The 17,592-nt window shown below is 33.3% G+C and overlaps 1 protein-coding gene and 1 long non-coding RNA gene across 5 annotated transcripts; one reads left to right on the top strand and one right to left on the bottom strand.

Annotated features, from left to right (window-relative positions):
• Positions 1–13: 13 nt before the first annotated feature.
• Positions 14–2,655, bottom strand: LOC104787769 (uncharacterized). 4 transcript variants are annotated; one of them, XR_002038215.2, is made up of 7 exons: positions 2,032–2,655; positions 1,760–1,934; positions 1,399–1,588; positions 1,257–1,303; positions 950–1,140; positions 701–799; positions 14–294 (listed from the first exon to the last, which is right to left on the bottom strand). It is a non-coding gene; the product is annotated as an uncharacterized LOC104787769 (long non-coding RNA). The 4 variants fall into 4 exon arrangements; XR_015571097.1 differs by having other exon boundaries at positions 1,257–1,300; XR_015571098.1 differs by lacking the exon at positions 1,257–1,303.
• Positions 2,656–8,190: 5,535 nt separating this feature from the next.
• Positions 8,191–12,907, top strand: LOC104727087 (putative inactive ATP-dependent zinc metalloprotease FTSHI 4, chloroplastic). The gene is made up of 17 exons (XM_010446093.3): positions 8,191–8,715; positions 8,875–9,130; positions 9,474–9,849; positions 9,940–10,198; positions 10,302–10,433; positions 10,523–10,597; positions 10,670–10,795; positions 10,873–10,982; positions 11,074–11,152; positions 11,226–11,363; positions 11,449–11,560; positions 11,647–11,810; positions 11,912–12,017; positions 12,103–12,179; positions 12,266–12,409; positions 12,498–12,656; positions 12,746–12,907. The coding sequence occupies exons 1-16, from the start codon at positions 8,443–8,445 to the stop codon at positions 12,639–12,641; spliced, it is 2,571 nt and encodes an 856-aa protein (XP_010444395.1). The 5' UTR covers positions 8,191–8,442; the 3' UTR covers positions 12,642–12,656; positions 12,746–12,907.
• The last annotated feature ends 4,685 nt before the right edge of the window (positions 12,908–17,592 follow it).

The raw sequence follows: 17,592 nt of genomic DNA, 5'->3' as shown, positions 1-17,592 counted from the left end.
ATTTATTTAAATATATTTAAATTTTTACATTTCATAAAATAATCAACATACATAACATAAATTACATTAACCAAAATAAGTCTTACATAACAAAGTGTCACCAAGTCTTAAACAAAATAAAACTAACAATAAAACTAACATGACATGTACATGTAACCCAGCCTTTCTTACTTGTTGTAGCAAAGACTCTCTTTTAGCTGCTCACTTAGCGTTTCTTGAAATAGTCCATTGAACAGCTACTAGTTCACTTTGAATGTATGAAAAAGACATGTTAGTTATCCTCTCCATATATATCTGCTCATATGAAACAAAAGAATCGTGAGAAGCCACAATATGCCATTAACCCTATAAGCACATAGCAATCACATAGAGATAAATAAACCATAAATTGTAAGTGTTACCTATACATGAGCGGAAACCTACAAACCTTATTATTCAACGTTACAACATGTTCAAATAGACAACTAACAGATATAGGCAATGTGGGAACCTATACCAAGACATAAACACAAAAACATAATGAAACGGATAAAACAAGCAGAGCAATAAGATATATTCCAAACCTTCACAAGACTACCAAAACTTCCAATAAGATATTCCAACTCACATTATGAACTTGATGTACTCAAATGAAGCATGAGCAACTCCTACTAAGTAGGTCAAGCAATGACTCAGATAAGAAGAAGGAAAAAAATGTTACCATTTACAATTTGTTCCGAGAGAGAGAGAGAGTAAGAGTTGATGTCATGGACAGAGCAAGGTCCTCTGATCCACACTTGCACTGCCTTGCACCATAGCTCTAATTCATCAAAGATACAGAGAGTTAAAAGACAAGAGAGTCATATAAATATAATGAAATATTCTAATGTGTGATTTTTGAAAAAAACCAAGTTCATATTAGAGAGTGAGCAACAAAATACACATAAAAGATCATTGTTACAACAAGAACCTGAACATGAAGAAGAAATGCAGCCAATTCCATTGTCAAAAATGTGAACATCAATGCAAACAGACCAGACCACCTTTCCGGCTAGAACACATAGTGACTCTGTATCTACTGCACGGCTTTCACTGCAACCACCAAAACTTATCGAAATCCTACAGTAGCAATGTCCTATGTGTTTCAAGAAGACGTTGAAGCTGAATTATGGTAAATGAGACGAACAAAAAAACACGATTAGTCAACCAAAACTTATCCATCAATGGCAGAATGCGCCAAAACAAATTGTATTAAGTTCCATAGTTAGAAACGTTACTTTGAGGTTTCCTCTCCTGTAACCTCATTGCCATTCTCAAATACCTTCTATAGTAATACATTGAGAACAAAATTAAACACTCAATTTACCAAACAAAACCAGTAACTAAATAACACAGTCCAACTCAAAACCACAAGTTTACCTTGAATAACTCGTTCGACTTCCTTAGATTACTACTTACTCCAGAATTAGCTTCACCATCTTGTGTTTGTAATTGCTCAGCATCAGCAGCAGCATTGGCGTTTTCATTAGCTTGAATAGAATGCTCAATCTACAAGATCTCTTTCTCCAGATTCGCAAATCTCTCGATTATCGCAGGCGTGTTTACAAATCTACAAAATTAAAGAAACATAATCAGCAACAAGTTCAAAATTGTCTTATCAAGATCTTCTTCCACTCACATACACACCAATAATGCAAACAAAATTGACATAATGAGAATCTGAAATTAGAAATTGTCAACAAAAAAATCGAAGAATCGGGATTCAGGGAATTAAAATTACCGATCAAAAGTGGATTTGGTGAACCAAGGAGAGTGAAAAGAAGGAGGATGAAGAGAGATGGAGTAACCTCCTTTAGAGATCTGATCTCTAGCAAATTGGAGATGAGAGACGAAAGGTTTGAAATTCTAGAAGCTAGCTTATGCTTCTTACTCTCACAGAAGAGCCCAGATCGACTCTTAAAAAACACAATCAAACACAAAATTCAAAACACAATTCAACCACAAAAAGAAGATCAAACAAAGTAAATTGAATCAGAAGTGAGAGAGATAGACCTCGTGCGAGTAGGAGTGAGTTGAAACAAAGCGGAATCGAGTATAGCTCGAGAATCCATGGTGGTGGCTGGCTACGAAGAGAGAAAGGGAGAAACGAGGAAGATGAGGCATAAACCCTAAACTGGAATCGGGCTCCTCACTGAGAGAGCCAATGAGGTGAGAGAGAGACGGGGAAGATGAGGCATAAACCCTAAATCAACCAAAATTTCGATTTAGGGTTTGGGTGAGCTGGGTCGTAGGAATTGGAGATGGATGAGGTGGCTAAGATGGAAGAGGGTGGGAGAGATGGTTCAGCAACAACGGCGGAGTAGATCTGCGAGGAGGATGGAGGGAGAAGAAGATGGTTTCCTCAAGAACTGTTTTTCTTTTGGTCGAAATTTTTCTTTTTTTCATTTTTGTCTCCAAACCAATGTAAAAGAAAGGAAAAATTGTGGCGCTTAAGTTAATATTTTCTAAGTTATGGCGCTTAACTCAATATTTTCGAGCAAATGTTGGCGGAATATGTGATTTGGTTTCTTAGCATTGTTTTAGTGTTATTATAGAACAATCGAAAAAATAATTACTCTATCATAGCAGTTGTGGAAAATGAGCTATCGTCATGTGCTATTAATGTGAATATTTGTTGTAGTGCCATTTTTGGAAATAGATAGTGTCTGTAAGAGATATTCCAAGATACACAAGATTATATGATATCTCTATATTAGGAATGTATAGTAATGGCTTAACCTAGAGGTTCCCTCTCCTCTTCTGTATATAAACCTCTACTGTACTATTGTAAAGACATACTCAATAAACATTCTTTACAGTGTCATCCAACTTGCTCGAGTAGTAAAAAAAAAACATTCACATGATCATTAATTGGGGCAAGTTAATGAGAACAATAATTTATACAAATAATGGTCGAATGCTTGAATTTAATATGGTTTACAGCTTACACCCATCCAAACAAAAAAGATTGTAAGTCTTTCAATTTTGAGGGAAAGTTAGAAAAACTTCATTTTCTTCTGCGATTTTTTCAAACCATCGGAACCAAACCCCATTAAATACTAGCTCTTGCTTTTTCATTTCTCTATCTTTCTCTTCTTCAAGCGAGATCTGAAGATATCCGCATTCATATCTTTGCTGTTTCTTGTGCTTCTTTTGGTTTAGTTACACTCATAAAATGGAGAACAGAGGGAAGGGAAAGGAAGGACGGTTCGAAAGCATGCCGGAAAAGTGATTCTTCATCGTCTTCCACGAGTAAGAAGGATGAGACGGTGATGGTAGAGACCGCGACGCAGGAAACTCAAACTCAGACTCGTGCAAGGGAAGTCGCGACTAAGGTGAAATCTCCTCAGCCTGTGGAGGAGGGAAAAAAGGAAGAAGAGGTGAAAGAGGGTGCATCTTCATCTCAACCAGAACTTTGTCGTGGTAAGCATTTGTCATCCACCGAGAAGGAAACGGAGCAGAAACATGTTGATTCTCGATATTTTTTTGATGAAATGTTGAGTCAGGCACCTTTTAACAATCTCTCACCTAACATGCTTTTCATTTCTGTTGATTGTGATTCTGTCCTACAATTTAGTTATTTGACATCTGCGGGATAAAATATCTTTGTGGCTAAGAAGAAAAATACAAATGGTTATTTGAGTTATACGCCATTTGCTTATGCCACGTGGTTTTGGAATGATTTACGGAAAGGAACCGACGCATATGAGAAATATTGTCAGGAACATGGTTCTATATTGAGTCTGGATTATACTTTCTTTTCTTCTTCTACAACTACTTTTTCTTCAATATTGATGTTGGTTAGTTAGGTTTATTTAAGAGTCTTACATTGTATCCGAAACTAAAGGTCTTCGAAAAACAAAAAATCTTCAAAGGTTTTACGTTTAACTGAGTTTCTCCCCTTATGAAAATAATTTTTTTTTTACTTATTTTTGGCATATGTTTTGCTTATTTTTGGCACATGTTTTGTTTATTCTTTTGCTAATTTAACTTTTCATATTAAACAATATATAATATGTAAGATGTTATGGAAATGCAAAATTTTATCGATGAAACTAGTTGAAAAATACTTAACTATATGTAATATGTTTTAATTTTTATAATGTCAAAAACCATTTAAAGTTTAACACCTTAAATTAAATTTTAAGTAAATAGAAAATAAAATGTAAGTATTATATATATATATATATATAATGGACCATTACTTTTCTATATTGAGGATAAAACAAATGTGATAAGATATAAATGAAGAAAAAGACAAGTAATTATATCGATTCATTTTATTGATATAAATTCATTGATTTTATTTCTTTGCAAAAAAAAAGAAGAAATTGTATTGCAGTTGTATTGCAGGCACATGAAGAGCCCATTGATGATCCTATGGAGACAGATCCTCCAGAGATGGGCGCCCCCCAACGTCCAGAAGAATTGATGCAAACACTACAAGCAACACAACTTTGTCGGATGGAAGAAGCACTTATTGAAACGATGTTGGGTAATGAGATCCTTAGAAAAGCACGGAGTCGGGCTACAAAGGATGGACTTATTTTGCATCTTCTAATGGGCTTGTGGATGCCCTTGCTTGGCAAACACGTTTCTGTAAGGGACTATTGTGTGAGGTAGGCCTGGGCATTCGGTTTCGGTTCGGTTGTATTCGGTTTCGGTTATTTTGGATATAGTAATATAGTAACCATTTGGATATTTATGAAATTTCGGTTTAGTTCGGTTCGGTTTCTTTCGGTTCGGTTTCGGTTTGGTTATTTAAATAAATAACCATAACTAACATAAATTATATTAACATTAACCAAATAAACCAAATATAACCAAAACTAACCGAATATAACCAAAATTAACCAAATATACAATAACAAAAATACAAAAAAGGGAAAAATATTGATTCAATTTTACAAAATAGTATTTAACTTTGTAAATTCAAAATAATAACATTTACATATATTGATTATTTAAAATATTTAATTGTTTTGAATCTAGAAATAATTTATATTTTAAGTTTATTTTATAGTTTTGCATAATATTAAGTATATAATATTTGATATCTTCTAGATTTTCGGATATTTCGGTTAACCATTTAATTGTCGGTTCGGTTCGGTTCGGTTTCGGTTAGTTTGGATATAGATTTTTACTAACCATTCGGGTATTTGAAGAATTTCGGTTCGGTTCGGTTTAGTTTTTTTCGGTTCGGTTTCAGTCGGTTATTTGGTTATCGGTTATTTTGCCCAGCCCTAGTGTGAGGATTCATGGCGCACGTAATTGGGTTGGATCAGAAACCAGCAAGACCATATTATTTGCTGGGATTATGCCTCAACCGACTTGGTCAGCGCTGAGAACATAATTAGCGGATGGGAAGATGAATATCATCCTCTAATTAAGTACTTGGCATTTATGTATAGCTTGTCGTCCCGATCTCCTTGGTAATGACAAACGAGCAAAGGAACGTGTCATATGTGTTAAGGCTATGATGTGGGTTTAGCCGTAACACATATGATGTTCCTTTGCTTGTTTGTCATTTACCAAGGACAAGCTATACATAAAGTTCTCGAAACCCTTAAACCCTTCTAATACCCTCTTCCCCTTTCAATTTCGGGGTTCTCTTTCTAGTTTCGTCCGTCGGAGAAAACCAGAGGGAGCTAAATTAAGCTGTAAAGTCAATATCTTTCCTTCACGTAGAGATGGGTTGTTGATTACTTGTTGCAGTACATTAGAACGCTTAATATTCCAACACTTTCTCCAATGGGAAGATCAGTACTCGTTGATTATTTTAAATACCTTGAATCTTGCCAAAACGAACGCTTATCCAGCTCAGGAATGATTAAAGTTGCATTCATGATGTGGGCAACAGCCACTATATCTGTACAATATAGTATGCTTATCGAATTAACATGACAACGAACCGATCAATTATATAATGAGTTATAGTTTTTTTTTTTTTTACTTTCTCAATCGTTCCGATCAAAAACACAAATCAAGACTCTTCATTTCTTCGTTCAAATCCAAAACCCACGAAAAAAGACAGAAATTTCTCTTCCTAAAAGGCAGATACGGTGGCGGAAATGATTCTGAATCGATTAGATCCCGATGTTGGTCATCGTCGGTTAGTATGTTTCTGGAGCTGAAGACAAGAACCCAGATGGTAAAAGCAAAGATGAAGATCAAGTAGAGAGATATAGCTTTTATAGACAAGAGTCTAGTTGAAGAAAAAGATGAGACTATCGAACGAGATGAACTTCTGTGTTTCACCATCTCCCCCGATGAACGACAAGACAGATCTACAAAGACTACAACGGTCTCTTTCCTCCTCCGGTCCGGACATCAAGCTTTTTTTTTTTGCTCTTTCAAATCCGGTTTGGTTTCAAAATTGCTGTTTTACCGGAAATTCGAATTTGACAGTATCCGGTTCTTGCATCTACTTTAAACGGTGCGGTGCAATTCAATTACTATAAAACGCACCGTTTGGAAATATCCTAAAATACGTGGGTATTATTAATTGAGTGTATGCGCAAAATGTCATTTTTTTTACGAATTAGAATATGCCAAAATTATGAATCTAATTACATTCATTGCCATCCAATGATTGCTTTTACAAATTAGAACATGCCAAAATTATAAGATTGTTTGCCAAATTTGTTTTTGTTATATAAATATCTCTGTAGTTCTAAATAAATATAACAATATAAAAATAATCTTACAATAAAAAAACGAAAAAAAATATTAATGAGAATTAGCGAGGTTTGTTATTATATTATAACCTTAAAATCTAAATTTATTGGTATTTTCTAATATGTAAAAGAAAGACATTAATCAATTAATGAGAATTAATAAATTAGAGTAATAGAAAGATTTTCAAAGATTTTCTCATATCTCAATCAATAATATTACCTACAATAATCGATAAATCTATAAATTGTCTATTATTCTTAAAAATAATTTGACATGAATGTCTCCAATTTAAAGAACCCTCACATGGAGAATTGAGAAGAAAAACACTTATTTGCGATTTTTAAATGCTCAGTCGAGCCATTAACGGAAGTTTTCCGACTCGGATTTTGATCTACGTAAGGGCAACTATCAGGTGTACCGCGCCATAAATCATAAAGGAGCCAAAAAAAACCTGCTGCTGAATTGAATCTGAGGTGTTACATGCTGGGTGAGTCAATGTTTGAGAATTTGCCCCATATTATTCTGTTGGTAACGGCTAATAAGTATAACCATAAGGGTATAACATAAAATTTAATGGAAATGAATTTGTGTAATGAATGTATAAAATCCAACTTGTTGTAATTGTATCTCCAATGGAAAAGGATCTTGTATAATGAATGTATAGTACAAAATACTATATAGATTGGTTATATAATTTATAAATACTAGTTAGAATCTTCTGTTATTTGTTTAGTGATTTATTTTTAAATTTCAAAATCTATAATATATTTTAAATGGATTTGAAAGTGAAAATATGATGATTCAAATCCAATAAGAAAACATGTTATTTCATTATTGATGTGTTTGGATTTTCAAATTATATATGAATTTACAAATCAGTAAACCAATAACACTTCTTATCTATTTTATCGAGAAGTCAACCAATATTTTGAGATTTATATGACATTTCGAAAATTCATATTTTTTTCGTTCCAAATTTTAAAATTGATGTGTTTTTGGGGAAATTTTAATATTACTTAAACTATATTTCTATCATTAATTAAAATTTATATATATACATAAATTTGTGTATATATGTATAATATCCTATAAACACTTAGAACTCTTAATATTCTAACTCTTTCTCCAATGTATAATATCCTATAAACACTCAGTACTCGTTGTTGATTATTTTAGTATCTAGGATAGGTAGGTACACAAATGTGCCTATGGTAATGATGAAATGCTAATCTCTGGTTTGGTTTTGGCTTTGAAGAAATTCAGTCATTGAATCAGATAAGTATAAGGCTTTCTTCATGTACATAACCAAAGCCAATGAACTACTCGTTGGTGTTACGTCTATATAAATATTTCGTATACTTCATTAAGGAAATAGTATCGTAGTTCAGTGGTTACGAGAGTTTGACATCAGTTTGCGTTGTCAAGGGTTCGATTCCATAATATTTCAGTTTCTTTTTTACTAATTTTTAAACGACGTCGTTTTGAGTCAGTTAGAGAAAAGAAAAAGAATTGTGCTCGGTTCGATAGCAATAACAGATGTTGGGTATCAAAATTACTGATCAGTGTATCTCGGTTACGATAGAACCGAGTAATCTATTTAAAACGCACCGTTTTGATCGTCTCTTCCAATCTCCTCCGTGAAGAACCCACCCAGCTTCAAGATTTCACCTCCTATCGTTAGAAATTGAGGGAACTATAAAGTGAGGAAATTTTTATCCTCTCTGATGATTTGATTTCAGTCCAACAATGGCGTTTTATATCTCGAGTTCATTAGCTCCAACCCATTTCTCGAAACCCTTAAACCCTTCTAATACCCTCTTCCCCTTTCAATTTCGGGGTTCTCTTTCTAGTTTCGTCCGTCGGAGAAAACCAGAGGGAGCTAAATTGAGCTGTAAAGTCAATATATTTCCTTCGCGTAGAGATGGGTTGTTGATTACTTGTTGCAGTACATCGAGCTTTGAGTCTACCGAGTCTTCAGTTTCACGGGAAGAAGATGCTGAGTCGAATCTTTTATTTGAGGTCTTTCTCTTTTTTTAATCTCAATTGCAAATCATGTCAAAGTTTAGATTTTTCTAGAATGGGAAGTGACAAATCAATTAGGATTTTGAATTGTATACTTGTAGATAAGAGGGTATGTTGCATTCGTTTAGTGGAGTTTTTAAAGCTTTGATTTTGCAGAGATTAAGGGACGCTGAAGGAGAACGACTTAGCAATATGGAAGAGCTAGAGAGAAAGGCTAATGTACAATTAGAAAGGCAGCTTGTGATGGCTTCAGATTGGAGTAGAACATTGTTAACTATGCGAGGGAAGTTAAAAGGAACAGAATGGGATCCTGAAACCTCTCACCGGATCAATTTTAGTGATTTTATGAAGCTCTTAGATTCCAACAGTGTTCAATACATGGAGTATTCAAATTACGGACAGACCATATCAGGTTCGAAGTTACAGAAAACATTATGATTGCAGTGTTTTTTTTTTGTAATTGGTAACACATGCCAATGAAATAAATTTGCTCAACTGCGGTTAATTTCCGAAAAAAGCTAGTTCCTTCTCGAGGATTTTCTTTCAATGATGCTGTCGCTCTTAGTTCTGTTTTCAGCGTTTCAGTGTGACTAGGCTCTTTAGTTGGTCTGCCAGATATTATTACTATGTGTGTTTCGGGGATGATATCAATATGAACTACGTCTGTGATACATTGCATCATGCCTCTCAAAGCTAGAATATGGTGTCAAATTTGCTCTTTGATACATTTTGCTTAAGTTTTGTTGTTGGTGCAGTGATATTGCCTTATTATAAAGATGGGGATCCCCAAGGAGAAGAAGAAAACTCGAACAAGGAGATAATTTTTCGTCGGCACATCGTTGACCGAATGCCAATTGATGGTTGGAATGATGTATGGAAGAAGTTGCATCAGCAAATAGTCAACGTCGAGGTTTTTAATGTAGATGTGGTTCCAGCTGAAGTTTATACTACAGTTGCCACTTTTGTGGTTTGGTCTATGAGACTTGCCCTCTTTGTTTCGCTTTATGTTTGGATCGACAGTATCACAAGGCCAATCTATGCCAAGTTGATTCCTTGTGATCTTGGAACCCCTACTAAAAAGATAAGGCAGCCCCTCAAGCGTGAAGCACTTGGTTCCCTAGGCAAGAGTCGGTATGTTTAGAAATGTACTACTTCCTTCGGTATTGACCACTTCTGCTCAAGTTTGTTGGATCTAAGATTATGTTTGATTCTCTCTTTCAGGGCAAAGTTTATATCAGCAGAAGAGAAAACTGGTGTAACATTTGATGATTTTGCCGGTCAGGAGTATATAAAGAGGGAACTACAAGAAATTGTGCGGATTTTAAAGAATGATGAGGAATTTCAGAATAAAGGCATCTATTGTCCGAAAGGTGTCCTTCTTCATGGACCTCCTGGAACGGGGAAAACTCTGTTGGCTAAAGCTATTGCCGGAGAAGCTGGTTTACCTTTCTTTGCGGCAAATGGAACTGACTTTGTCGAGGTGTGTGATTGATTACGTCAGCATGTTAAACTGTGCTAAGTATCCTGGTTTCTTAAGGTCTTGGTTTAAAGGAGTTATCCTTATTTCTCTTTCAATCTCTCAGATGTTTGTAGGAGTGGCTGCTTCTCGTGTTAAAGATCTTTTTGCTAGCTCTCGGTCATTTGCGCCATCTATAATCTTTATTGATGAGATTGATGCAATTGGAAGTAAGCGAGGTGGACCTGATATTGGTGGGGTAAGAATTCCATGTTTTCTTTGTTCCGGAAATTAGAGCTTGCTTTAAGAAAATTAACTTTCTTTTGAAATGTGTTACTAACTGAATAGGGAGGAGCAGAAAGAGAACAAGGTTTGCTTCAAATATTGACTGAGATGGATGGATTTAAAGTCACTACATCGCAAGTAATGTTTCTATTTGCAATAAAATATATTTCCGTGTAAACATTTCGTACTATTAATCATGGATCTTGTCAGGTATTAGTCATAGGTGCAACAAATAGGTTAGATATTCTTGATCCTGCTCTCTTAAGAAAAGGGCGTTTCGACAAGATCATAAGGGTTGGTTTACCTTCAAAAGATGGTCGACTGGCCATATTACAGGTACTTAGTTTAGCTTTCCCAATCAATGATTTTTGGATTGCTTTGTGCTTTAGCTAAAGGCTTTCGTTTTATGAAAGGTCCATGCTAGAAATAAATTCTTTCGGTCTGAAGATGAGAAGGAGGAATTGCTGCAAGAAGTAGCTGAGAACACTGAAGATTTTACTGGAGCAGAACTCCAGAACGTTCTGTAATAAATAATGCTAGAACTTTTAACTATGTGTTTAGACTATTGCAGAGGTAAAAACGGAAAACACTGATGTTTGGGTAATTGTTTACAGAAATGAAGCTGGAATCTTGACTGCTAGAAAAGATTTAGATTACATTGGAAGAGAGGAACTCCTAGAGGCGCTTAAGAGGGTAATTAGTGTTTAATTTCCAGCTTATCAACGCTTAGGTCTGCTTTAGCAAATGCTGATTCCACTAATTACAGCAAAAAGGAACATTTGAGACTGGACAAGAAGATAGTACTGAAGTTCCAGAGGAACTGAAGTTGAGATTGGCTTACAGAGAAGCAGCTGTTGCTGTTCTTGCTTGTTATCTCCCCGATCAGTATCGTCCAATTAGCGAGGTTGATCAAGAAACTTGATTTCAGTTTCTTTCATGTGTTATATTAGATTATAGTATGACTAAGACCATTGTGCTTCTCTCTGCAGACTGACATAAACTCGATCCGAAGCCAACCAAATATGCGTTACGCTGAAACTTCAGGAAGAGTTTTTGCGAGAAAGTCAGATTATGTGAACACAATAATCCGTGCATGTGCTCGTAAGTTATAAATCCAAAAAGAAAGCGAAGAAATTACTCTCACGTTCCATTATAGATCACAAAAATCTCTGTCACTTACTTCACAGCCAGAGTAGTTGAAGAAGAGATGTTTGGAATAGAAAACTTGTGTTGGATATCTGCGAAGTCTACTTTAGAAGCTTCACAGCGAGCGGAGTTTCTGATTCTTCAGACGGGAATGACTGCCTTTGGAAAAGCTTATTACCGAAACCAAAGAGACCTCGTTCCAAACGTAAGTTTCATTTATTTATCTTACTTCCAGCCTTTTTTTTTTTTTTTTAATTAGCTCTTGAGAATCTCAGAAGCCACCAATTTCGATTCTCCTTCATGTAGCTTGTTCCGAAACTTGAGGCATTACGTGATGAATACATGCGGTTTGCTGTTGAGAAATGCTCATCAATCTTACAAGAGTATCAATCAGCACTTGAAGAAATCACAGGTTTGGAATATCAAATGTTTCTTCGTTACAACTACAGACATCATCATACACTCAACCACCTTAAAGATTGTGATACTATTTTCAGATGTGCTTCTTGAAAAGGGAGAAATCAAAGCTGATGAGATTTGGAACATTTACAACACAGCTCCACGGATTCCTCAAGTTAGTTATCTCTCTCTCTCTCTACTCTCTCTGTTTTGGTTTTTTTTTTTCCCGGTTTTCAGATCTTTTAATTCCTGTAAAAACAGAAACCTGTGAGACCTGTCGATGAATATGGAGCCTTAATCTATGCGGGAAGATGGGGAATTCACGGAGTATCGCTTCCTGGAAGAGTAACATATTCACCAGGAAACATCGGTTTTGCGACATTTGGCGCTCCACGTCCAATGGAGGTATGTATGTAGTAAACAAATGAACTCATAGATCATAATAACAAACGTTTTTTTTTTCTCATATCCTCTTGTGTTATGTTATATGCAGACCCAAATCATCAGCGATGACACATGGAAACTAGTGGATGAGATTTGGGATAAAAAGGTTGAAGAAATAAGACAAGAAGCTGTAATTCAAGTTGAAGAAGAAAAGAAGAAACCTCAGATTTTGATGGCAACCCATTTCTTTTAAAATGAAAACTCAATTGTAAGTTTCTCAGTTTCATTAAACATCGATAAGCATCTATGTCGGGAAATACTAACATGAATTTAACTGATTTGTCTCTGTTTGTTCAGTTCAGTTTTGCCGTCTCAAGAACATCATATGAACAAATCTCTCCAGGTGAGAGACTTTAGAGATTGTAATGTATTCTGTAAAACAAAGGGATCTGTAGAAAACTGTTGTTGGAATCAACTAGTTCATTTGTTGAGAAATGTCAAATGTGATCATTTACAAAATTGATGTTTTTTACTATTTAAATTATTTATTAGTTGATGCACTTTTGCTTGGCTGTAGTGCATGGGCATACCAACAAAAAAAAGTAGATACAATATCATCCCATTACGAAAAGAACAGATTGCTTTTTTCTATTTTCAAATATGTTGATTTTTTTTTTTTTTTTTTTTGTGATGAGGAATTTGGATATCATTATCTGTATTAACAATCATAGAAACGTTGAAAGAGATTGTCAATTTGAACACTTACCTAACCAATGGCGACAATAAAGTCGCAGGTCGATGTCAAAAGTTCAAAAAACATAATCTTCTTCGTCATTAGTTCAATGTGAATTTTCCTTCTTTTTTTCTCTTAGCTTTCTACATTTTAAGTTTTGAGATTCATTTTATATTTATATGCAATTATGTTTTGTTTTGGTGCGTTATATCAATGTTGTTCTTCTCTGTTATGATTTATTTTTTTAGTGTAGATGCATCATTTTTTTGTACGATTTAAAACTTTTGGTTAATTAATCAACTAAAGTTGGGCCAAAGATTGAACAAGTTGCTTAAATTCCAAGTTATCCATAATGAAAGCTTTAACTCTTCTATGATCTTAACATGATAAGATGATAGTAACTTTATAGTGGACCATATATACATATGTTCTTTTTCACTTAAATTTTTAATCTCAATTTTGGTTCGAACGGGGTCTATTCCATATTTGGGGCTATATTCTTCTTCACTCAATCGTATTAACCATATCATATTTTTGTTACTACTCATTTAAATAAATTAATTTGAGATTTACAACATGAAATAGAAAAACAGATTTTGCTGGAATTCCGAATTTGTTCGGATTGGTATCCATCAATCATTATCGATAATTTATTCACATCCAACAAAAACTAATATAGTAAATTTGAACATCTATATCAAGCCTTAATGATTGCTCAGTGTAATTTACGTTTCTTGATCAAAAGTAATCAATTATAAGGAAAGAGATTGGTTTTCAATAAAAACTAAAAATATAATCACCGACATATATAAATTAGCAAGAAATCTACATTAAAAATCTTAACATACACTTAAAAAAAAGATATAGAGAAATTATTTTGCGTCAACTGATCAACCACTGCTTGGAGAACATGGTTATCTAGTGACACTACTACTAGTCTTATTGAAGTCGTTAGTGTTTGTCCAAAGAAAAAAAAACTTGAAGTTGTTTGTACTTAGTATCATTCATTATACAGTATATGTTTAAGGGACTATATTTTATACGGCAATAATTATTTTTTGTTATCATCATTGCATTATTTGAAACTAACATATAAATTTATTGAGTGGGTACGTAGTATGATTCTTTTTATTAATTCGTGGCAGGTTTTGTGTTATACAGTATAACATATGCGTGTGTGTCATTTATATAATCCATAATTAAACAACATTACGTACATCGGGTATATTTACTAAATAATCATATTGTTTAAATTAATGATCAAATAAAATTTTGGACGTTTTTATTAGGTAAATGACTTTAGAATAACAACATCACAAATGGCTGAAAATTTTCAAACGGATTTTAAACAAATAATATGTTATCCAATAACAAACTTTTTATCTAAAATGTAAAATATATGTTACTTTCGATGATATATTAATTTATCAAATAAAACGTTACTATGTACAGTATAATATATATAACCACTGTAAGTGTTATTGTACATAGAAATATATAGGCTTTATTAGGTCATAAGAAAGTATTTTATTTAATTATGAATTATGAACAGGGTTACATAATGGGGCATGCATCTTTCTATTTGATATTAAGAATATTTTGGGTACGTGAAATGCGACCAATTACAATAATTGACAGTAGTTATGTCTTCATCGATCCTCACCTCACCTGCTCTAACTATAAATAATATTGTCTAAAAAGTCACATGTAAATAATATTCTACAATAACATCACCTACCTTAGTTATATTATTCAAAGAGTAGGTCAAATTTTTGTTTATCGATAAAATAAAATGTAAAATTTATTCGGAAAAAAACGTTTTTACAAGTGGTGCTTTAGTTTAAAATTTTATGAGAGTAGGTCAAATTTTGTTGTGATAAAATGAAAAAGAAAATCTTGACGACGTTATAATATTAAATCCAATTGTTTTTTATAAAGAATATAAATAAATAAAGAAAAAGTAATTTCTCCGACAAGTTAAGATTCTAGTGGTGGAATCATGCAAATTATTATATTGCGCATAACACAATTCGTATAATGATAAGTAAAAAACGACAATATAATTGAATAGAGTTCTTAAAAATGAAACATGACAAAAGGTACACATTTGATTTTTTACCGAATTTTGAAACTCGAAAATTACAAACTTTATCATGAAATTAGTAAAATAAGTGAGCAACCAAGCATATACATAAATTTATAAATCAATTTTTATATGTGTTTGTGTGTGTGAAATTAACACATGCATTTCAAAAAAACATTATGCGAAAAAAGTTTACAGAAACATATGAAATCAAATGATCGAGACATTGTTGTAACGTATTTAAGACGTAAATAACCTAATTGATTTTCTTTATGTCCTCACAAATTGCTAACACGTAACCATGCAACTTTAATTTGTTTTGGAGCCAGTTTGTAATATTATCCTCAATATGTATGTCCCAAATGCCGCAAACCTAACTATATATCCATCATTAAATAAAGCGAGATTGATTTTGATTTTGATAAGTATGGTGATTGGAATTTCATAATCAGATCAGACTTAGCTTTATTGTAGCAAATTAGCAACTGACATTAAACTAGTATAAATTTAACATAGTCATTATTGGATTCTAATTATTTTAAAACCATAAAGATTTCTCTAATAAAAGGAGCAGTATTCTAATACTTGCATGTTTCATTTAATATAAACAATAATTAATAGCTGCAGACACTTAGCAATCATTATCTTTGTGAATTTGTTTAATTTAACAAATAAAGTGTAGATGATCCCCTTCGTTACTTGTGACAGAGTGAAGTATGTGTCCTATGAAAAGTGCAAACAAATAAATCTAATCATTTCTTCTTCATCCTTAATCTCTCTAATAATACTTGTTATGTATGTTTATACATATATATCTGTAAATCACTAATTTCAAAAACCTGTAAATAAGTTGTTAGTACTTATTGCAGACAAATGACAATAATACTTGCAACTTGCAACGTTGTTTTCCTTTTTTTTTCTTTTCTTTGGTTTTATGTGAATTATGGAAATTGTATGTTTCTTGGAATCTTGGTCCAAAGCTAACAAAAATAAAAGCAGACATTTTGCCCAAATAATAATAATAATAATAAAATAATAAAATAAAAGCAGACACATGCATTGGATGTTGATGTGGAAACTCGATCGTTTATTTGCTCTATGTTTTCGTAATACATTTTCGTACTCAAAAAAAAAAAAAAGGATAATTTATATGGGGGTTTATTCCACTTTTGTAATTCGTTTCGTCCATTTTTTTCAGATATAACCAAAATATATATATATCTAAAACCGCAATCAAATTAATTTGAAGAGTTTACAACTTTTGGTGAATGTTGCAATGACCAGAAAAACGTGTTCAGTGAAATTCATATATATCGTAGACCCACATGATATGATGGTACTATCTCACTCATCCATAAAACTCATATACATACGTTAAGTTAAATCCAAGTGGTGCATATATACTTATTTTTTATATTCTTTATGATTGTAAAAGTACAAACATTTGCTTTCGTATGCTACGTGTCAAATCAACTACTCGACTTAGTTAAGAAAAAACTTAGCCAAAAGTAATGAAATTGAAAACTATAAACTACGAAGTAACAACACTATACTAAAGGTTTTAGGATTAAAGAATCTTCTATTACTAGATGGATAATTTTGTAGTAGATGTTATATCGTAGTTTATCTTTCAAAAGGTTGAAATCATGCTCCCATGAAGTTTTTATGTTATCCAAATGAGTAAATTAAAGGAACTATAAAAGTATGAGTATTATAAACGGGGTTAATCTATACTATATGTAAAATGTGAGGTGAGTCACGCGCAAGAAAAAACCTTAATTAGTGACAGGCTGTCATGCAAATGAAAACAACTGTTTGAAAGTCGAAACCATCAAGGTTCACGGACTCGAAACAAAGAGAAGCGCAACTTGCTCTTTGCAGTACCTCGACAAATTTTTTTACCATTTGATTAAGAATACGACACCGTCACGGGTCACTACCAAACACTTTCTCCTTATTGGGATCTATGACTTTTCTTTACTCTCTTGTTCAACCAAAACCAATACAAAAAGAAAACAACATTTTCCACCGTAAAATGGTGATGAAATTAATAGAAAACTAGAATTTGCACATTTAAATAGTGATAGTTTTTTTTAGGGCATTTCACTGACTCACACTGTTATTATTAAAAGATGTGTTTATATGTGGGATCATCAACTGGACCACGTTAAACTAAGTGATCCCGCATAAGTTTCAGTATTTCAAATAAGTCTTAAACATATTGTCTTTCTTGTTTACACGCAACGCAATAGCCAACATCCTTGATCATTTTCAACCAAAAAACGACTTAGCAACCTCTCCCATTCATATATGCACACGACAAAGTCCAAAGTTTTTGACTCTAATCGTCTGGAGTATCCAAGCCACATATATCGAATTGACCATACC

Source organism: Camelina sativa, chromosome 11 (genome assembly GCF_030686135.1).
Source record: "Camelina sativa cultivar CO46 ecotype springtype chromosome 11, ASM3068613v1".
NCBI lineage: Eukaryota > Viridiplantae > Streptophyta > Magnoliopsida > Brassicales > Brassicaceae > Camelina > Camelina sativa.
This window is presented reverse-complemented; position numbering and strand designations above follow the sequence as displayed.

Coding starts and splice junctions, on each gene's coding strand:
- LOC104727087 (XM_010446093.3), top strand. CDS start 8,443: ATGGCGTTTTATATCTCGAGTTCATTAGCTCCAACCCATTTCTCGAAA. Junction 8,716..8,874: donor AGTCGAATCTTTTATTTGAG/GTCTTTCTCTTT, acceptor TTGATTTTGCAG/AGATTAAGGGACGCTGAAGG. Junction 10,434..10,522: donor GTGGACCTGATATTGGTGGG/GTAAGAATTCCA, acceptor CTAACTGAATAG/GGAGGAGCAGAAAGAGAACA.